We start from the raw sequence: 22,962 nt of genomic DNA, 5'->3' as shown, positions 1-22,962 counted from the left end.
TTAAAAAGGAAAATCACATTGTTTGGAAGCGCTCAATGAAAGAAAAAGAACAAGTTTATTACACACATATATATATGTACGTACATATATATATATGTGTGTGTGTGTGTGTGTGTGTATATATATATATATGATTTTTTTTCCAGACCATGATAATGCTTGAATACCTTTTCCAGGGATACAAATGAACTGAAAGCCGTGGAGGGAGGTTAGGTGCTACAGGCCAGTGGTGGGGCCGGGTTTTGTGAGTGTGTGTTTAAAACAAATTTTTAAATTTCAGAGCTGTACTGGTGAAGACAATATTTTGATTGTACTGAACTGTTCTAGCTTCTGAAGAATTTACGGAGAGAAGGGGTGAAAGTACAGAAACACTGTGTCAGTAGCCAGAAACACATCAGTTGTGTGTCAATGAGGAGAAATATAAGGCGACAGCCCAAAGGAAAACGAACACGCCAATTCTAGTGCAATCTAAAATGACAGGACTAAACAGATCAAGGATCGGTCTTTTCAACATAACTGTTGGGTTTCCTTAGCGGACATTCATCATATTTCCCCAACCCTTTCTGCTCAGGAATTAAAACCTGGCAGACCCAGGACTTGGATTTGAGACCCGGTTTAAAGCCTACTTTTGTCACTTTCTAAGTGTATGGCTTTGCCAAGTTATTGTATAACTGTTTCTCACATCTTTAAGAAAATTATAATAACTGTGTCTCAAAGTTGTTCTAATTAAATGAACTAATAATGCATGTTAAAAACAAACAAACAAACAAGGAGCTCAACAGATCTCTGTGGAATAAGTGAGTGAATGTAAGGGCCTGGGTTCCTTCTCAGGTGTTGTTGTAGGTTGCTTATCTCTGTCCTACTACAATGAAGACTTGATTCCGCATTTATTAGAGCTTTTAGAAACTTATATATAAAGTGAGTACATCTGCATAAAATTGGCCTTTGTGGGAAGTTTTTAAAAGGGTGAGAGTGGCCCACAAGTAAAAAGGACTCTGGTGGGGCAGAAACAGATAAAACATTGTTTTAACTTTTAGGTCAGTGTGTTTACATGGCACAGCTACCAAGGCAAGCTTAAATCCTCTAACGAGATAAGCCTAACTCAGAAATCAGCTCTAATAACTCAGCCACAGTCACAAGGATGTAATGGAGGGCTTTACTTGAAAGGTTGGCAAAATGAAGAAAGATCCAAAATCCAAAAAACCATTTAGTTAAAACGTAACTTTTTTTTGGAAACAGAGTACAGATAGTACCACAAAGTATAAAAAATGCAGAAAACAGTTTATATGAACTCTCTGAATGTTGACAATGTCATTGTTAAGAATAAAACTAAGTTAGTTTTGAGGTACTTTAGAATACGGGTTAGGCATTTAAAAAAAGTGAAAAAAACTACAGACACATATGAATTCAGTATTGACTCGATCTATTCTGTTCATAGTGCGATAAATTAACTGACGTTTAAACTGGCTACATTTTATTCATAAAATATCCAAGGTAAAGATGATGCCACAGAAATGGTATTTAAAGTTCTAAAATAAAACAACATGCTTACAATGGCTCAAAGCCACATATGGTAAAATACTTCTGAAAATGGAGTTATCTAACGTGGGCCTAGCTATATTTTTATAACTCTAAACTTACTTCTATATGAAAAATAAGCAATCTACTCTTAAGATTTCACTGATTCCACTAATTCAATTTTAAGGATACTAACAGAACTTTATAATAAAACACTTCCAACATGACAACATACATAAGAAAGATATAAAAAAAGGTTTTAATTCAAACCAAAACCTGCTATAAGAAGTTTAAAAAAAAATTCACTTAAAAATTAGTTGAAAAAAAAATAATACACAAACAAACACTAGAGTACCGTTCTGAAGAAAAAACTTTTTATGACTTCAATGACACATTACTTTTTAAGCAGCAGCAGTCTTAAACAAACACCTTTATATGCTTCAAAATACTGCTGACAGTTTGTTTTGTAATAACTGCATTAGGTGCCACTAAAGGGACTCTTGTTCTTTGAGAGTCAGCTTCCTTGTTATTGTAGGAGATACTGCCAAGCAGGAGCATTAGAGTCGTGTAGGCAGTACTGAAATACTGTGATCCTGCAATACTGCTGGCGTCTGGAAGGGCCTCCTGATGCGTGGGGTGACAGTTACACATCTGAAGAGTCACTCCAATCAGTCACGGTTACTAAGCTGCTTTTCAATGTGCTGGATTCATCCTGAGGTCCTGTGGAGGGAGAGAGGGGGGGAGGGGAGGCCCCAGTGATGAAACAAGCACAGTGTCCAGCCTGTAAAAAATCCGCAACTTCAGACGGTCATTCATCACTCGTGTCTGAGTCTGCTCGCCAACCCCACCCCTAGCTCCTACAAACTGTGAAAGAGGCTGCGGACAGTCCCACCACGGGATGGCCACGTCTCTGGGGTAGCCTCACGGGGCCCACGTAAGGAAGCTTCCGCCCGGCCTCTCCTTCCCAGCATTCAGCACAGGGCCTGGAGGCTGGCAGTGGTAAAGAGAGAATAAAATTAACAAGCCAAGGAGGGATTAAACGGTAAAATGGTACTCCAGGTTTTCTAGGGTAGATGAGCTTAAACATGAAGTTAGTTCAAAAGTGCCTTGAGCCACTGAAACAGGAGAGGGCTGAGAATTCCACTTGCATGTGACTCCAGAAATGTTTCCTTAAGGGGTGTGGGACCATGACATTGGGGCGGAGGGAGGAAATGTACTCAGGGCATCCTCTTGGCCCTGTGTCCTCACAGAGTCGCCGTAGCATAAACGCGTCTTTTGCTTTTTCAAAGATTAGGATGGATCTTGAGACAAAGCACAGAAAACTTATGACGGTGACAGAACAGAAGGTCAGTGTTATGACTGACACGTTGGTGGAGAAAAGAGGTCAAGTGAAGGTAGAGGCAGCAGTGGCTCATCTTACAAAGGGCGGAGGGGGGGTGGGGGAATGAGGCAGGAGACCCTGCTACAGACAGACAGAGCAAGTACAGAGATGTGCATGTATTTGTTTAAAATTACAGATGTGGGAACAAAAGTCCTGAAGAGGGGGCATGAGAGGTGCAGGGAGTGGGGAGGGAGCCAAAGCCTCATCTGTCTTAGCAGAACTTCGACAGTTCACGTCTAAAGTCAGTGAGCCTAGAAATAGGGGTCTGAGCCCGTTACTCAGAGGCACGGCTCATGGGACGCACAGATGAAGAATGGCTGAGAGGTGGCGTGGAGAAGAATTACTCTGATAGAAAAAATACAAATTATATTTTCTGATTTTAAAAATTAAATGGGTTGAGAGGTAAGTTACTGGACTTATTATCCAGACTCTAGCCTGGGTGAATAGGAACAATAGCAGTGGCTGGTTTCACTTGTCATTCATCCCACTGGCTACAATGCTACAAGAAGAATCTTCCTTGGAAGAAAATAAAAATATTTAACATGTAGATAGATGAATATAGGAAGACAGTCAGAAAAAGTGGCCTCATTTAGGTATATGATCAGAAATTTAAATTTCCATGAGGCATCTGCATGAAGAGACTATTTATATGGGTGTTTTCAAAAATAGATATTTTAGAAATTTAAAGACTAAGGATTAGACCTAAAATTAAATTTTAGAAAATTAGTAAATATATACAAATCAGTAAGTTGTTCACATTCAGTCCTTGTTAAAATAATGTAAGGAAAGCGAGATCTTTGTTATGCCAACAGTGTTTTTGTCTGATAATATATTAGCATAGCTTAGATATTTATAGAGGCTTCTGCTAGACACCAAAGCAGCGAACCTTCTCCCTTTGGACCTTTCAGGTTAGTTGCACCCCAGGCACTTGGCACTTGAGTAGAATTTGACTCATTCTTCACAGGTGGAGGTTCCTTCTGTTCTCTTCCAATTCTTCTCCCCAAAGATTTCTCTTCCTCTAAGGATGATATGTCCCAGTCATTATCGTCCACATCTGCACACTGAAAAAAATACGTGGAGAATAATGAATGTTTCCTAAAGAAACTGTGCGTGTTAGAGCCCCTTGACCACTTTGTTGGCCAGACTGAGCCGCTGACACTAAATGATGAGAAGTTGGGAGCCTCAAAGGATCCCCCAATCTGGTCATTTGGTCATCTCTGGAGGGGAAATGAAACGGATTTGGAAATCTGTGCTTTGAAAGCAGAGGGAATCACCTCTTTTTCTGTTCCTTGCTGTGGAAATGAACGTTTCCTACTCAGCAATCATGAATTTAGCAAATTCCAGGAACACTACGTTGTAGAAGTCAAGTCAGGATGCTCCCCAAGGAGCAGCTAGGCCGGCTCTGGGGCTCTTACCTCTGTGATACTAAGACACTTAACTGCAGGAGACATCACATGAGGGCCCTGCAGAAACGGCCCTGACCTAAAGGAGCGCGTGTTTCTCCGGCGCCCCTTCTAAGGAAGACGCGGCGGCTCTCTCTTGACCTTTTGTGACTTTTTGTCATTTTTGGCTGTGTAACACAAATGGCACTAACTTACGAACGTAGTTTGACGAAATGCTCTGGATCCCACAGGTGAGCAGGGGAAGAATGAAATCTAATTCAAGGGAAAAATTAAGAAAAGAGCAACTACTCCTGGCAGACCCCATCAACACAGACGAGCCTGCCCAGGTCTCTGTCCACAGAAGCACTTCCGGTGCCTGGTGTGGGACCTTGGAGTGTGTCAGGGCCTCTCCTCCACTCGGGGAGGGGAGCTTGGCTTTGCCCTGTGCTTGGGTCATGGACCTGAAGCATCTCTCCACCGACTCTGGCTCCCAACCCTGAAAGTCCCTATTTCACATCCAGGTCTCACCACGGTGGCAGAAAGGTTCCTAGACTCAGATCTGAAGTCTCCAGATTCTAATCAGTCACAAGTTTCTGTGAACAAACTACCTAATATCTGCAAATGTCAAATAATACACGTGACAGGATTGTGAAAACCTGTAAAACTTGATAAGCATAGGACGTATTATTACCAGTTATCCTTTCAATATCTTTGATTCTCTATGGAATAGGAAGAAATACGATACTGAAAACAAGACAATGTAAAAATCTCAACCTCTACTATACTAAATAATTATATTTGTTTTACATTTCACTGTAAAAAATACAATTATTAAGGTATATTCATTACAAGATGAATTTGTGTATGCTTAGCAAGTAAAAGTGATACCACCTTTAGATCTTCTTTTTGTGCTTTTTTGATGAACGCCTCAGCAACATTAAGCCCACCGACTGGCTTATTCACACTTCTGTGATTTGAAACTGTCTTTTCAACTTTTCCAGTTAATGTTTTAATGGAGGTTCCTGTAGGACCCATAGAAAATAGGTAAAGTTTAAAAAAAATTATATTTATCTTCAGTTCCAAAATAACCTTACAAACAATTTGAGAGAGTCTAAGCTTTGCAAATACTTCCTTTAAAGAAATCATGTTCCTCTAGACTAGAAGAGTAAAATTTTTAAATCAAAGAAGGATGGTCTCATTCAAGTACATGGTCAGAAACTTTAATTTCAGTGAGGCAGCCTGCATGAATGGGATATTCATATATTGTTTTCAAAACCAGTTGTTTTTAAATGATTAGTTATATTTTACATAATTATATAAATACATGGTATATACAAATTACATACAATAAACTAATGATCTGTGATATGTTTAAAATATATAAATTTTAAATTGCACTAAACAGAATTTCTTTTTTTTAAAAAAAAATGACCCTTCAGCGTCACTTCTCCTTAGCAAATTATCAGCAGTTACCGACTTGGACCTTATGTTCTTTTAGGATTGCCTCATATCCAAAAGGCAGCACAGTGTATTAGAACAGTTATTCTCAAGGTCACCCAGTGTTAGGGGTTGAATCGTGTCCCAAATGCGTATGTTGAAGTCCTTACCCCCATTACCTCAGAATGTGACCTTATTTGGAGGTAGGACCTTTAAAGAGATAATCAAGTTAAGGTGAGGTCATTAGGGTGGACCCTAATCCAATACGACTGGTGTCCTTATAAAAGCAGAAAATTTGGACATAGATGCACGCACAGAGAAAGTCAGTGTGACCAGACACAGGGAGGAGATAGCCATCTACAAGCCAAGGACAGAGGCACAGACTAGATCCTCTCCTCACAGCCCTCAAAAAGAACCAACCTTGCCACCTTGATTTTGGCCTTCCAGCTCCTGTCAGTAAGTTTCTGTAGTTTAAGCCACACAGTATGTGGTAGTTCATTACAGCAGCCCTTATATTTGTTACTAATACATCCAGGCATCCCCAACCCCTTCCTCTCCTTCCACTTGAACATCAATTACCTGCTAAGCCCTGTCCATTTTCCTTAGGCGGCAGCAGCTTTTGGATTAGCCCCATCCTTTCCTCGGGCACTTTCTCAGCTCAGACTCCCAGGGCTTGGTGCCCCCAGGTGAGAGCCACTGTCCTAAACAAAATTTCCAGAGGGATTTTCAATAACAAAAGCTTACCTGTGGGCTTGGGAGAAATAGCAGAGTCCTCAATTTCACTTCCCTCGGTCCAGTCAGTGTCACTTTTGACGGTGTTCCTTCCAAAGCTACTCTTGTTGCTTTTAGATGACAGCACAGGAAGTAAGTCTGGCGAGGCACAGGCCTGGAGGAGGTCCTCATCATCGAGCTCTTCCTCTGAACTGAAGGGAGGGGTCCTAAACAAATCAAAACCCAAATAGGGGACGCTGTTTCCCTAAGTTTCAGGATTTACCATGTGTCCCTTAAAGCAGTGGGAATTTTCTCCAGAGAGCATAACAGACACCCATGTGGCCACAGAACAAGATGGCAGCCAGGGCCACAAAAGGCCGAAGAGTCATTTCAAATCCAGACCTGCCAGCCACCTGGCGTATTTACCAAAATGTGCTGAAGTTAGGACATTACTCCTCGAAGCCCAAATTTGTATATTCTTAATATTGGTTTTCACACACCTAAGAAAAATATTTCAGAGTGGAAAAAAATATTTTTGCAATAAAACTATGTCATCTTTTAAAATAGTGTCATTACTTATGGCTTACCTTTACACGGCACCCTACAAAGGACTTCTACATAAATACGTAATCTCATTTGTATCATCACGTGAATTATCACCCCATTTTAAAGTGAAACAGAAATTCAGAGTGGTATTCATTTAAAAAATATTCATTGAGCACCTAAATTCCACACAACGTTCAGTTACACTACATCCCATGAAATAAGGCTCCTCCCATGAGATTATGTACATGAAAAGTACTTTTGAAGGGTGAATTATTATTTATACTATCTTTAACATATTTATTCTGTCTCTAGTATATATACAAAATGCCTTAATGAAGAAATAAAGCATCAATATCGCCAGACAAGTCAATGATGATGAATTCAATTATAATATTAGTTTTACTCAATTAATAACAATAATATACCTACAATTTATTGAGTACCCACATGTGCCAAGTACTGAGGCTGAGCCCTTTTCATGTTCTCATTTAATTTGTAGAACTATCCTGTGAAAAAGGTAGCATCATCCCATATTACAGGTAAGAAAACAGAGCCTTTTTAACAGGCAAGCAACTGAATCAGTGTCACACAGTTAAGGAATGACTGAGCTAGGGTTCTTAGTATCATAAGAGAGCCTAAGAGAGTAAGGTCTAGGGCCATTATCAACTTCCACAAGGAGCTAGAACACTAAAATATCATCCGGCTACACTATCATGGATCCAGCCATTAAAAAGCAACATCACGCATTTATCAAACATTACCAGACACTGGGCGGGAGGTGGGCAGTTGGGGGAAAATAACAGAAATGACTCAGGTGTGGTCCCACTTGTTAATGGAGGCCACACGGGATAAGTGCTGTTGACCCAGGTAATATCTGATAAAGAAACAAAGATGTAACAAAGGAATATTCAGGAATATTTAATCTTTAACAGATTAAATATGATGTGTACTAATTATGGCTCTAGTGAACCACAATGAACATACTAATTTACAATGAAAGAAATGTTCAGTGAAAAGAATTTTTAAATATCACCACCCCCTGCTCCCTCAGCACTCACGCAATAGTTGAAGACTTTCTGGGAAAATGATCTTCTGTGATATTTTTCTTAACTCTAAAAGCAAGAGAAAAATATTTCTGGTGTAAGTGAATAATGTAATTTAAAATAGATTTCTATGGAACTGGTGATTTTTGCTTTATTAAAGGGTGAGCAGCAGCAACTCTCCCTGAGACAACGAGAGATGGGTAAGCATTCCAAGTGTGATTCTCTGTTGGGTCAAACATTGCTGTGGGCTGAATGTTTGTGGCCCCCTAACCCTCAGTGTGATGGTATCTGGAGATGGGGTGATTAGGTTTCAATGAGGTCATGAGGATGGGGCCCACATGAAGAAATTAGTGTCCTTGTAAGAAGATGAAGAGAGACCAGGGCTCTCTTGCTCTCCCTGGCATGTGAGGACACAGTGAGAGGGTGGCCATCTGTGAGTCCTGGAAGAGAAGCCTCACCAGAACCTGACTGTGCCAGCACCCTGATCTCAAACTTCCAGCCTCCAGAAGCATGAGAGAATAAATTTCTGTTGTTTAAGCCACCCAGTCTATGGTAGTTTGTTATGGCGGCCCGAGCTGACTGAGACGAACGTTAATAAAAAAATTTTAGGCTTGAAAATACTCACTTTGGAACAGATGTCCTATCGGTAAAAACAGGTCTTTGTCTAACCAACTGTCTGCTTTTGGGAGGAAGATGTACTGCTTTGGGTATTTCTCCAGTTGAAAGGGTGTCCACTTGAGAAGTACTGTACCTGTCTGGAATAGTAGTGTCATTCTTGAGTCTCCATGACGTGAAAAGCAGAATAAAATACTACAATACTGTCTATGCTGGCACTGAAACGAACAGCCTGTCTCAAGGGTCTAGACTCCACACTACAGGGGGTTTTTAATGTAAAAAACACAATCTAAGACCCAACATTTAATGGTTCAAACAATAATAGAGTTGCCAATTAAGTTCCAAGGTTTGTGAACCATTTAAAATTTTGAAACGGTTGTTCTATTTTGCTCCCATCTGCAGAAATGAAATGGCAGTTGGTAGCAGGCTTACCTGTGGACAGTAGTGTTCTCTCCTCAGTTTTACAGCTGACCTGACGTTCAAGGAATTCACGAATTTGCTGAATGTTAGGTATTTGTCTTTCTCGCTCATGTCTTGCTGATTCTATGGTTCTTAGCACTCTGTTCAAGTGGTCACTTGGAATACCGCGTATATCCTGAAGGAATAAAATGTTAAGTTAATCAATTATCCTGGGATGTTTTTCATTTCATGGACAATTGTCAGCATTAACCATGCCAACCTTTTGTCCTTACTGCTGCATGTAAGGTGGGGGATGCCCTGACATATGACACACGGTCCCGGTCCCAAAAGGAGCTCACGGTGCAGTGGGACACGTAACGTTTGTGTATGATTGTACGTGACTGGTTAAGGTACGGGGCTGTAGGGGCCAGGACCAAATGCATGGAAGGCGTGTGTGTGACTGATTAACCAACAGTGCAAGGTGTGTGACAAGGACCGAATGAATCCACAAGGGCTAGAGGAATTCAGGGAGAGGGGCTGTCAGAGGCCCCACTGGGCCAAGAAGCCTTAAGGGGGAGGATGGGCTGTGCCTGCAGGATGGGTGGAGTGAAACAAGTAGAAAGTGGGAGTGTTCCAGATGGGTGGGATCACCTTGCAGGAAAGGCAGGCAATGGGACAGAAACAGTCAAGGCATGTCTAGTGGTTAATGCTACAGAGGAATGGGTGAGGAGAGCAGAAAAGGAGACTGATGCCAAAATGAAAAGCTTAAAGGTTGGTTATTCCACAGGTAAGAGAAAATCCTCAGAGGTTTTCAATTAGGAAAATGCCATAATTTAAGAGGTGATTTGAGAAATTCTTTTGGATTTGAAGGGTATCTAGACAGAAGAAAACCAGTTAAAGAGCTATTTATTCATTTATTCAATATCAGTGTCACACACACACTCCCATCTCCTCCCCACCATTCCCCTCAGTCTTCCCCATCCCAGGAAGCGGCTCCACCACCCACCCAGTTGCCCAGGACAGAAATCTCCATCATCAGATCATCTGCCACCTCCAAGAAGAAGTTTTCTCTGACCTCAGTTATTCATTCCCCTCTACTTTTCCTTCATTTCACATCCTACAATCTGTCATTATGGATCTACCACCTGTTTGTGTGAGCAGGTGTTCAATATGTCTTCCTGTACCCTGCAGCTGGATGGAAAGACCCAATACTGTACAAATGTCAGTTCTTCCTAAATAATACACAAAATTTAAGGCAATTCCAATCAGAATCCCCACAGGGGTTATTCTGGAACTGCAGCAGTTATTTCTAAAGTTCACTGGAAAACAAAATATGGAAGAACTGCCAAGAAACTTTTGAAATAAGACTAATGAAAAAGGCATGACCTATAACAGATACTAAAGTACAGGACAAAGTTACTAAAATTAAACCAGTATGGTGTTAGCAAAGGAATACAAAAAATAGTTGAAAGGGCAGAACCGTTGAAAGTCCAAAAATAAATCCAAATGTATGTAAAAATGTCCTATATGATAAAACTGCTATTTCGAACAAACGAGGAAAGGGTGGATTACTCAACGAAAGATATTGAGACAACTGATCCAACTGGAAATAAGGTTAGATCTCCAACTCACTGTTTCCAAACTTAATTGTTAAAGGCCAGATAGACAAAAAAAGTAAACAAAAAAACTATGTAAGCATTAGGAAAAAAATATAGCGTGTTTTTATAATCTTAGGATAAAAGGAAATGTCCCAAATAAAATATATAACCCCAAAACCATATGCAGACTGGAACTGGAACTCTCACACACTGATAGGGACAGTGTAAACTTTTACACTTTGGAAAATTATTTGGCTACACATATTAAAACTAAACATGTAGACTCTTAGACTCAGCAATTTCATTCCTAAATATACATCCAAGAGAAAGGAATGCCTATGTCCACCAAAAGACATGTACAAGAATGTAATGGCCAAAAAGAGCCCCAAACTGAAAATCCAAATGTCCATCAACAGGAGAATAGATAAAATGTTGTATATTCATACAATGGAATACTATACCACAAACTACTGCTAAATGAAACAGTAAGTATGAATCTTACAGAAAAAATCATAAGCAAAAGAAGTGACACAAAATAAAACACAGTGTAGGATGCCACTCCTATGAGGTTCAAGAACAAAAAAACACTAAGTCAGAATAGCCATTACCTCTGGCTGGGGAGTACGGAGTTATATCGACTAAGGAAAGCAAAGAGAGTCTTCTAGGGTATTGGAAATGATGGATCTCTTTCTTGATCTAGGTGGTGGTTACAGATCATACACACAACCCCCCCCCATGTACATACAAATCTGTATACACACGTATATGTGTATATAACACATACATTCAGATACACACAAATGCATGCACATGTGTATATACATGTATACATATATACATACACATATTTGGGCACACACACACGTATACACAATATCCACACACGTGCATATACACACAGACCTGCATACACAAACACACTACACACAGCCACACATAAACACACATGCATTGCATGTACGTTATGCACACATGTACATGTGCACATATCTGTGCATATTCCACGCACATACATACTTTTGCATACACATACATATATGCACATGTGATGTACATACACATATACACACACAGGTATATAAATTCAGGTTGTTCAATTAAGTTTGTGTATTTTATGTATGCAATGAAAAATGTAAAAAGCAAAGAGTATATATAACATGATGTACAGAACGATTCAATCTGGCAACAATGTGAAATGCAATTCATTCATCCATTCATTTAATAAGGGTAGCTTAAGTGCTGATTTTGTAACAGGCAATAATTCGGAGTTAACATCAGAATGTAAGCAGCCCTGCAACTGCCTGGATGCAAACCCTGGCTCCTTCATCACAAACATGTGACCTGAAGCAAGTTACTTCACCTCTCTGTAAAATACAGATGATACTGTCACCTACCTAAGAGATTAGTTTCTATGTTTAAATGAGTTACTATTTGGAAAGCTCTCTGAAAGGTGCCAGGCACACAGTGAATGCCAGCTAAAGTGTTTAATGAATCATGTCACATTAGCCTCCGATCTCCACATGTGACAGAACTGACATGCCTTCTTCTCTTCTCTGATCCTTTCTTATTTAGAAAACAAAATAGGGAATTCCCTGGCAGTCCAGTGGTTAGGACTCTGCGCTTTCACTGCCATAGCCCGGGTTCGATCCCTGATCGGGGAACTAAGATCCCGCAAGCCACGCGGTGCAGCCAAACAAAACAAAACAAAACAGCGAATATTCCCAAAGCGGGTGAACTTACTGCATTAATCCCCAAGGTTTCCAGTTTCTCCACCAAACTCTGCTCCAAGACTGTTCTTATTTCCTTAGTGAGGGAAGGGTTATTCTTCAAAGTTTTCCTTAAATGTATCTTGTTGTTATTTAATTTCTGTTCATTTTCCTTCCCTGAAATAAGTTTTTATAACATATTAAAAAGGAATTAAACAAATACATTAAACCTCTAAGCAGAAAATGGCAAAACACAACTTCTAAACAGCAAGCAAGCATTTATAATGTTTTAAAGTTTTTGAATAGTTTAGTCATTCAGCACAATATATAATGCTTAAGTACTGTAGCTTTTAAAACTACCTTATGGGGATATATGTATATGTATAGCTGATTCACTTTGTTATACAGCAGAAACTAATACACCATTGTAAAGCAATTATACTCCAATAAAGATGTTAAAAAAATAAATAAAAATAAAGAGTCAAGTAATGCTATTTAAAAAAAAAAAACTACCTTAAGTTTGCTTCAAAACTTCAGTATCTTTAAAGACTTTTTCTTGATCACTTAATCAAATTATAGCTAGATAAATAATGTGAGAAATACATCTCTAGAGAAGCAAAATCGAAAAAACTTATTTAGAAGTTTAACGTTTTATCCTAAAATTAATTTTACTACTTCCTCAAGAATTCATTACTCCTAAATTCAGTTAGAATTTAGGCATCATTTAATGAAGAAAAAGCCCTATGTCTTTTAAATAATTAAGTTTTTACATAATAAATTTAGTGGAGGTTAAGTTCACATAAAATTTCAAAATGTGAAGATTATTATCCCTCTCAAAATACTTACCAAAATGAAAACGAAATTAAAAAAAGTCTTAGGAAAAGTATATTTTGCTTAAAACAACCTATAATTAAAAACAAAGAAAAGTAACAGGCCAGATTCTCCTAATGTTTCCTTCCTTATTCCTTTTATTTCCTACCAAAAAATGTCTAGTTTAAGAGGGTTTGGAGAAAGGGGTATGATTACAATGACCTTGAAGAACTGAGTCCTTATGTCAAAGGAAACTGAAGGCTCAAGGAAACAGACTCAGTGCTGGGCAGTTGAGACCCTTAGTGAACATCCAAAGGCAGATCTGGGAGAATGTGACAATGGTACTATTATCATTTGGAAGTCTATTCTCCTAACAAAAGAATTTCACCCAAAGAAGGGGGCACCAAATGCCACTGCCTAGGTCTGGGGCTGCAGGCGGGTCCTCACAGATACTTCATTGTTCCATGGTCTTATCCACCTCAGCAGATGGAATTTTTAGGTTCTGATGGCATGTGGATTTGCAGAAGATCTTGGAAATATGCCTTTTGGTTAAGATGTTTTCTAAATACTAGTCAAGTCCAGTAGTAAAGAATATTTCTGTTCATTAATTAACAGTTTTGTTGAAGGCAAAATTGGTCAAATTACTATTTGTACATTAAATAGGAGGGAAAATCCTGCATGATGATGCTTTTCTATACTTTGCTTCGGTGGCTTGCTAAATCAAAATTATGAAATTTTATGTGATTCTATATGAATAAAAATTGGAAGTAATCTTAAACTTTATATTGTCAGCATTCATGCTGTTGTTTTCCCACCAATGTTTTTCCACTATTCTGAAACCACACACACACAAAAAACACTTCTGTCCTAGGAACTGAATCCATCAGAATCTAGAGGGCTTAGCTGCAGCCACAGCTGTCACTGGCTTTGGTTGCTGGTTGGCCATCAAGTCTGCAACTGTCTGGGGCTAAAAGTAAAAGGAGGTACCAGGATAGAACCTGGAAGTCATGGAGCTACCATTGAAATAGATGCACCTCCCACCCCAATTAGGCAAAGAAAATTCTTTGGCCAGCATCTCAGATATAAGGAATGACACAGAAGCACAGCTTGAAGAGAGGCTCTGGGATATGGGGCCATATGCAGGGGTCAAGTGATGCCCAGATGGACTGGCCAGTCTAGAAGAGTTGCAAGGCCTTTGATGGCAGTAACTGAATTCATTTGCTGATTGGTCTGGGTTCACCCTTAACCCCTGAAGACAAGTTCATTTTGACGTCCAAGTTCCCCCAAATGATGGAAGATTAAACATTTCCCTCTACCCTCAAATTCCCTTTACATGTTTGTGCTAGCTTTGGAAAGCCATTTGTGAATAATTAGAAAACCCTTGATAGGAAGAACTCTTACAAGGCTGGGGCTGGCCAACAGAAGTGAGAGAAAGAAGGTAGAGTGGATAGGAAAAAATAATAATAAAGTTTTTATGTAAAGGTGAAATGAATTACTTGAAAGACAATCAGAGCTGAAGATTTTATATAAAGCACGTATTGCTCACCAAGATCAACAAGACAAAATATTCTAGAGATCAGCATTTCCTCTAATTAAAAATTTTAAAGCATGCCCAAGCAGATGGCCAGACTAACGCACGACAGCCCACACGTGTGATCAGTTACATCAGACTTACAACACACCATTTATGGTAAGCAAATAATTGTAGCGCAAAGCAAGTAGTAAAAAAACAAAACAAACAAACACACAAAAAGCAAAACGAAGCAAAACACAACAGAATTTCTGAGTTGGAGGGGACTTGATCATCTAGTACTCAATTTCCTCATTATTCACACGAGGACTCTAAAACCAGAGGTAAAGAGACTTCCCCAAAGGCCACCCAGCCAGTCCTGCAAAGGCTGGACCAGTTTGCCTTCCTCCGTCTCTTTGTTCTTTGCATTAAACTACGGAAAACAGAAAACATGGACTTTAGTTCCAGCACTGTCACTAATTAAACTCTACGACCTGGAGCAAGCTCCTAATCCCCCCATATTTCAAGTTTCTGAAAAATAAAATAGCCCCTAAGATCCCTCCTGGCCCTCACGTTCTAACAACCAACAGAACAGCAAGATCAAGTCAGCCTCGACACAACTGTCAGAAAGTAAGGATGAAGAAATAGTCTCATATGAGTTACTTCTTGGTAAAAAGTTGTACTGTTTTTGCAAACCATTGCTAAGATTTATCTGCACAGGCATTTGTCTGCAAATGTTAGTACAAGCTGAGGAATTTATTGATGGCAATTAATCTGCTGCCAGCATGCTGGCTCCACGGAGGCACTAGAAAGATGGGGTCGCTGGTTTCTGTGACAGTGCGCTGGGACTTGGCTATTCTCAGCGGTCCTCAGCACTTTCCCATCCCTCACCAGAGCTGTGTCTGAACACGTGGAGGGTGGCAAAGATTATTTTCTTTCCCACCTCAGCTCCCTAAATGTGGCAACAGCCGATGATGGTGTTTGCTGTCAACGATCCCTAACTCATGCCTTAACATTGTCTAGGTAGAATTCTAGAAGAAACACGCAGGCAGAATATGCAGTGGGTGAAACCTGGAACTGAAATGGGGATGATGGACAAATCAGGATTCCTCTTGGAAACCAGATGACTCGTTTTTAAATGAGTGTGAACTATATGACTTGAGATTCCAGTTTCAAAATTTTGGACCCTATCTATGAACCTCCTGACACATTTCATAGATTCTTCTGAGAACAAGGGATTTTGTGTTCCAGACATCAATAAATGATACTTATGTAGGAGAGAGAAAGCAGGTTACATGCAAGTAAAATGAAAATACACATCATGTAGATGTTACAGATATGCCTGATGTAGTCCCTTCTCAATTTGTAGCCTTGTACAAACAAACAAACAAAAAAATTGGAAAAAGTCTAGAGAACACATAAGAAGTTATAACAAATATCAAGAATTTACATATTAGAACATATAATTTTACTTCTCTTCCTAACAAAAATGACAAAACCAGAGCCCATGTAAATATTAACAATTTGCTTTCTCCTAAAGAAGTGAAATATGGTAAAGCATTATTATTACTAAGGAGAAAATTATGATAAACTGATTCAAACATAATTGTTTTAGGATAAATCTAGCATTAGAAAATATTCTTAATAATGTAAATAAATATTCATAAGCTTCAAAGATTAGTTGATAGAAAATAAGTTTTATTATTACTACCAAATAAAATGAGGAAGCAGTAATAATTTTAATTATCTCCCCAAACCTGTAACAGCTCCCAAATTCTGCCATTAAGATATTCTGCATGTAAATATTCCACATTCAGAGCTTAGACATTATGCCTTCCTTGCTATTAAAAACAATTTTTGAAATGGGCACTTCACCTATTCATTTCATAGATTCAGGGCATGAGAAATAACTACTGTGATACGAATATTTTTGTATAATCTGGCACACAACTGTGTCGACTTGTCATCTGATCAAAAAATCTCTGCATTGACATAAAGGCTTAAAATTTTTTTTCAAGTTCACTGACACAGGAAATTTCTTATTCATATACTAAGAAACAGTAAAGCGGGGGGAAAATATAACAGCACGTTAGGGGAATAGGATGACAGAATACTACATGTAGATTGAAAATGTAATCCAAACCTAAATGTCTTCCCTAATTTTGATACACTACGATAAAAACCACTGAATCATACTTCCAAGGCTTGGGGTTTAGCATCTAAATGTGACTGATGCAGATATAAACCCTGATCAAGCTCTTTGTTACCTTTTTCTTCCTCTGAAAGTTCTTCTATTGGTTCCAGTATGTGCGATGAGAATGCCTGTTCTATTAATGAGGAAAAATAAGAATAGTACAAACAGGACGACAGCAAAGTAAGATTAGTTCCTTTCAAACAATTTTGAAAGATATAGTTCCACAGTATTTTAACCATGCCGAAAATAGCAAGAATTTACTGGGAAAAAAATATTAAGGCAGCCAGTTAAAGCTGGTCGCTTTTCCATAGTATCTTCCCTTGCTACGTATTTTCTGTTAACTCCACTCTCAGGAAATTACGTTTTAAATAATAAAGTTAAAATTTATTGCTCATCAACTTAGTGCCAGACGTGATTTTTTTAAGGCACAAGAACACAACTGCAAAAGATCTTCTTCACTTATCCCTAAAAATATTTTCCTTGTATCTGGACCAGGCGGCTAGATAGAAAATTATTGAAAATATTCAATTGCCAAAGATAAAAACATAAAAAATTCCCAGGGCCCTGGGATTCCCACTTCTTGCCAGCCCCAGGGTCTTCAAGTGGAAGGACCAGAATGGTAAAAGGGCAGGGAGATGTATCCTGGGGTCAGCAGCAGACTAAGACCCATTCTTATACACCTTCGTGTCCCTAAACCACGTTTCAAGACCTACTTCTGCTCCCAGAGAGTCAGCAGGGTGAAGCTGAGGAGATGAGAAACGAAGATGGGCTTTTCCCAATCCCACCCCAGAACAGTGGCCGGTGGAGATGAGGCCTCTGGGTGACTTCCCAGGGAAATGTCACTGCCCACACAAGGAAACCCGCAGGCAGCACGGATAAAGCAAACCCCATCCGATCAACAGAGGGAAAGCTCTTTCATGGAGAAGGTCAGGTCTTGGCTGAAGGTCTAACTAACCACAGCAGTCAGGCGTTAGGCACAGAATGAAATGCAACCAAAAGTCTGACTTAGGAGGTGCTTGGGCCCCTCATCTTCAGCCTGGAGACTGACATGGGGCACCTGCCCAGAGAGCTCTCCACCTACTCCCACAAAACGGGGGTCATTTCATCCTGCCACCAGACCCCAGGGTGGGCGACTGGGGAGGGTAGTAATAGCAACAATTCCTGAGTGCTCACCGGGCTGCCAGGCACAGATCTAAGAGCTTTGCACATATTACCTCGGATTTACTACCTCCTACTTTGAAGGTCTGGCTTTTAATTTACTAAAGGGTGTTTCTGATACTCTATTTTAGGCATATACAAATATACACATACACACACATATACATATAATAGGAATATACAAATAAATATGTATTATATTTAGGTGTTTAAAAATAGGCTCTTACAGCTTGTTCAGCAATCTACTCAACATATCTGACATTGACTGTATGGGAGAAATGCATTTTAAACTACTTTCAAAGGAACTTTCGGAACACAGCCTATTAGTAAATAGGAGTCCACTTTAATTTTGAAATGTAAACATGGCCCCGCAAAGGAGCATGTAATTCCATCCATGTAACACAACTGCTGAACATCAAAAAGGTGCTTTCATATTTGTTATTCAGCATCAAGATTTTAAAGTTATACAAATAAAGAAAAAAAATGTGTACCTATGTGTGGCAATGGATGTTAACTAGACTTATTGTGGTTATCATTTTGCAACATATACAAATGTCAAATCATTATATTGTACACCTGAAATTAATATGTTATATGTCAACTATACCTCAATAAAAAATTTAAAAATTTAAAAGATAAAGTTATACAAACAGACTATTCTACTAGTTTGAACTGCTGAAAACAGGTTTTAGGAGGATTAAGCTAATCTCATTTTTTAAATTCACATGGTTTATATTTTATTGTACCTTATGAAAATGACAAGAATAAAGTTATGAGGAAAAGTTTTATAAAATTTTACAAAATCATCATATGCATTTTATTATCATTATATTACAGGGATAATCCTATGACTTATCGCTCTTGAGTCAGGATTAATTGTCAAAATCTGACATTTCCTGCAGCGATGCAGAGGGTGGAGGAGGGGCAGATTCCCAAACCTGGGCTCCTATAATAATAAAGGCTGAGGAAGTGAGGTTGACCAGACCCCAGCTCCCAAAGCAGACTGAGTCCAAAATTGGGAGGGAAGGCCTGCCATTCCCATGCTTTATAAGCCACAGGTCCAGCCTCCAGTTCCTGCCTTGAGCTGAGAGCTCCAGGGTGAGAGCTGAAACTCTTAGAGGCTTGAGTTTCCCCTCCGAACTTGCCAAAGGCCTCCAGAAAAATCCTTATGTCGGTCTCCCACCATTACCTCCAGAAGAAAAACTCCCAGACCTTCCACCAAGCCCTCTCTCCACTGGCTGACTTTGGTGGACTTCATCACCCCTACCCTAGAAGCTAACGGTTAGCCAGTGCTTGCTCAGTGGCTTTTGCTCCAAAGGCCTTGCTTCATTCTGCGCTTATTGCAGCCCACTGAAGTAGCCAAGACTCTTCTCCCCATTTGGTAGGTAAGGAAACCTAGGCCCCTACAGTTTCATGAGTCAACCGTGAATCCAGACTGTCTGCTTCCAAACTCCAGGCTCCTGGCTCTTCCCTACTGGTGCTGCTGGGTTTGTCTTCCGGAATTTTCTGAATGGCACCACCGTCCACCCAGTACCTGAGCTCATCATGTTCTGAGCCTTCTCTCACCTTCGGCCCCCAATCACTTGCACAGCCTTTCCACCAATCCCACGGAACAGCTGTTACGTCCACTTCCTTCTGTGTCATCACCACAACCCGATTCCTAGGTGAGGACTCTCTTAGACTATTTCTAACATACCCAACTGATCTCCCAGCTCAGGGTCTTTGAACGCATCGGTCAGGCTAAGCTTCCTGCAGCCCAGCTCTCCAATCCTGCCATGCTCAGCCTCAGAACCTTCAGCAGCTACAAAATCCCACCAGGACGACCCAAACAGCTTCAGCCCAGCACTCAGTGGTTGCCACGAACAACCTCAACAAGCCTGTCCCTCAAATCTCTTTTGCATACTCTATGCGCAGCCAAACAATTCGTCTGCACCAATAACTCACATCCAGTGATTTCCTGCCACCTTTTGCTCCTACTTTTTGCTTTGTGTCAGCTGAAAGGAGCATGCCCCCTCCCTGGGGCAACCCATGTCTTATATCTGATGGCCTCAATCCAGGAAAATTCCAAAGTGCCCATCCCAGCTCTAAAGCTCCTGGTCAGACCTGCTGAGGCCTTCGCTGCAGCTGCATCTGGGATCAACATCCCTTTAACGTCCAACCCTGCTTCTCTCACAGGTGTTGTCTGAGAGCGCTGCCCAAATAGCACCCGCAAACCTCCAGCCCAGAGTCTGCGTCTCAGGGAACCCAACCTTAGCCGGTGAGTAATCATGAGATTTTTCATGGTAAAGGACCTCATCAAGCTTTGAGATAGAACAAAAGGAAAGACAGAGAGGAAGTTGGGCTAATTAATGCTGTGCGATACGTGACCCACGCTCCCTGTGCCCCTGCCCCCCAGCACCTGGGGAAGCTGCCACAGCTGGGGGTGGCCAGGCAGTGGGCCGCCACCAAGCCTCCTCCTCTGCTCCTGCCCGTTGAGATGATTACAAATCAGCTTTGATCCCAATCCAAGGGCTGTGGGCCTCGTGCCAGGTCTGGCTGGCATTTAAAACGAGCATTTCAATCCCAACAGATGCCAGCAAGGGGGCATGGCTGATTCAGGCCAGGGTCCAGACAGAACGCAGTGCTCTAGGACTGACAGATTTGTCAGGACCCTGGAATCAGCCCCAGAGAGCATTGCATGCCTACTGTGTGCGGCCTTTATCGGGTACCAAAAATATAAAACGAAGAAAATATGGCCCTCGTGTAATGCCAGATAGGAGGCTAACAAGAACAAGGTGGGAAACGAAAGAAACTAAAACACGTGTTGAGGTACAAAAAAGAAGTAGCCAGCAATGCCTTATGAAAATCAACCCTACTACTGAACAGCACACGGAACTCTATTCAATACTCTGTAATGGACCTATATGGGAACAGAATCTAAAAAAGAGTGGAAAAAAATCAACCTTAAAAAAGGAGGCAACAGAGAGACTTTAGACCTGACATAAATAAAATGAATAGAGAATAACTGCCAGAGATAATTTTCTCATATATTCAATATTAAAGAAAGTTTCTATAGGTCATACATACATTTTATCTCTGTTACTGGTTCAAAGGAAAAAACCCTGCATGTTCTAAACACTTGTAAATAATAACATCCAATATGTGAAGAATTTATGCATTACGTATTATAAACACATGCCAAAGGGAACCGATCCACCTGAAATGATCTTAGGATAAAAATAAGGGGCAATAAACACTTCATGAGTCAGTCAGTGAGTAAAAAGGATAATTACAAAACGCCATGATATATGGACCAAAATATTTATGAAGACAAAAAAGTCCAACTCGACTGACCATGGATTTAAGTCCTAACTAAAAGGCTAAAAAGAAAAGTGGAATGAAGTAATCATTAGATTCCAGAAGCATTTGTAGGTAAGACAGGAAAAAGGTGGTCCCCCTCCCATCTTAATTCATCTAATATACAGCAGACCATAGGAAAACAATATATTAAAAAGATACTATAAAAACTGTTAGCACCTTAGTTGTATAAAAATAAAACATGTCTATAAATATTCACCCTGTCTACCGGATGTTAATAACAATTATCAGTCTGTGGCCTGGTCCAAGAACTGGATCCTGGCAGCAGTTTCATCCAGTGGTTCCTACTTTTTTCTTTTGGTTTCCATCACATGTCTTTTCTAGCTTTTTTCCAACCAATCACTGAAACTGTTTGTTTAAAAAAGGTGACTTGCTGCCAAATTGAAAGTTATAAAAACAGTCACATATGCCCTGTGGCATGTGCCGGTTGGCTGGTCTAGTAGAAAGTCATCCTCTTACCCAGTACCTACTACTTTCCCCCAAATATCATAAATGATCCAAGTACTACCCAGAGTTAAAATCTGTACCTGTGAGCCCAGCAATAGATACATTTTATACTTTATGACTTGTGGGTATGATCAGTTCACAGTAACATTACATAGGAAGACTGCAGTTTTATTAACTGTTTTGCATTCACCAAAATGTTTTGTTTGCATAATTACCCCACACAGAAGCACTTTCAGTTAATAAGTTACCTAACTCAGGGTGGAAACTGTACATAAAACGCTGAAGCTTTGCTGAAACTTACCATGTGCCATTGTTAGACTTGACTTAGCATCCAAAGTCTGTGGGGCTGGGACATTCACTGAAAAAGCATAAAAAGAAAAAGCTCACAGCGTTCTGTAATTATAGCGTCAACACCTGAACATGATGATAACCAAATATTCGTCAAATTAGTCAAGATACGTACAGACGATGGAGGGACAAAAGACAAAGATATTACCAACTAACCTAAACCAATTTCTAAATAATAGCCTATTGAAATATAATTCACCCTCTTAAAATATACAATTCAGTGGGTTTTAACATAGTCAAAGAGGCAAACTATTATATATAGGATGGATAAACAACAAGGTCGTACTGTATAGCACAGGGAACTATATCCAATACGCTGTGATAATCCATAATGGAAAAGAATATGAAAAAGAATATTTATGTATAACTGAGTAACTTTGCTGTACAGCAGAAATTAAACACAACACTGTAAGTCAACTTTACTTCAATTAAATTTAAAAAAATACAGTCACAGAGTTGTACAACCGTAACCACTATCTAATTCTTGAACATTCTCACCACATGTACACCTCCCCAAAATACCCGTATCTATTAGCCCCATCTCTCCCTCCCCCCAGCCCCTGGCAACCACTGATCTACTTTCTGTCTCTATGGATTTGCCTATTCTGGTCCTTTCATATAAATGGAATCATACAATTAAATATGTGGTCCTCTGTAATCAGCTTCTTTAACTTAGCATCATGTTTTCAAGGTTCATCCACGTTGTAGCATGTGTCAGCATCAGCATGTATTTTTATGGCCAAATAACGTTCCATTGTATGGACAGATAAGGTTTTATTTATCTATTCATTAGTTGATGGAC

The 22,962-nt window shown here is 39.8% G+C and overlaps 1 protein-coding gene across 4 annotated transcripts in view; it reads right to left on the bottom strand.

Annotated features, from left to right (window-relative positions):
* Positions 1 to 1,331: 1,331 nt before the first annotated feature.
* DZIP1 (DAZ interacting zinc finger protein 1) overlaps positions 1,332 to 22,962 on the bottom strand; it is a 53,154-nt gene continuing 31,523 nt past the window's right edge. For 3 of the 4 annotated variants that reach the window (XM_061171208.1, XM_061171209.1, XM_061171211.1), the window contains 10 exons: positions 22,114 to 22,170; positions 16,924 to 16,983; positions 12,371 to 12,513; positions 9,066 to 9,228; positions 8,644 to 8,773; positions 8,034 to 8,087; positions 6,463 to 6,656; positions 5,173 to 5,303; positions 3,786 to 3,960; positions 1,332 to 2,238 (listed from right to left, as the gene is read on the bottom strand). In XM_061171208.1, the coding sequence (XP_061027191.1) occupies positions 2,162 to 2,238; positions 3,786 to 3,960; positions 5,173 to 5,303; positions 6,463 to 6,656; positions 8,034 to 8,087; positions 8,644 to 8,773; positions 9,066 to 9,228; positions 12,371 to 12,513; positions 16,924 to 16,983; positions 22,114 to 22,170 (1,184 nt within the window). In that variant the 3' untranslated portion in view covers positions 1,332 to 2,161. The remainder of the gene's footprint in view (positions 2,239 to 3,785; positions 3,961 to 5,172; positions 5,304 to 6,462; positions 6,657 to 8,033; positions 8,088 to 8,643; positions 8,774 to 9,065; positions 9,229 to 12,370; positions 12,514 to 16,923; positions 16,984 to 22,113; positions 22,171 to 22,962) is intronic. The other variant, XM_061171210.1, reaches the window with a different exon arrangement.

This window comes from Eubalaena glacialis, chromosome 16 (assembly GCF_028564815.1).
Source record: "Eubalaena glacialis isolate mEubGla1 chromosome 16, mEubGla1.1.hap2.+ XY, whole genome shotgun sequence".
Taxonomy (NCBI): Eukaryota; Metazoa; Chordata; class Mammalia; order Artiodactyla; family Balaenidae; genus Eubalaena; species Eubalaena glacialis.
Note: the sequence above shows the minus strand (reverse complement) of the source record. Positions and strands in the feature narration are given on the sequence as shown.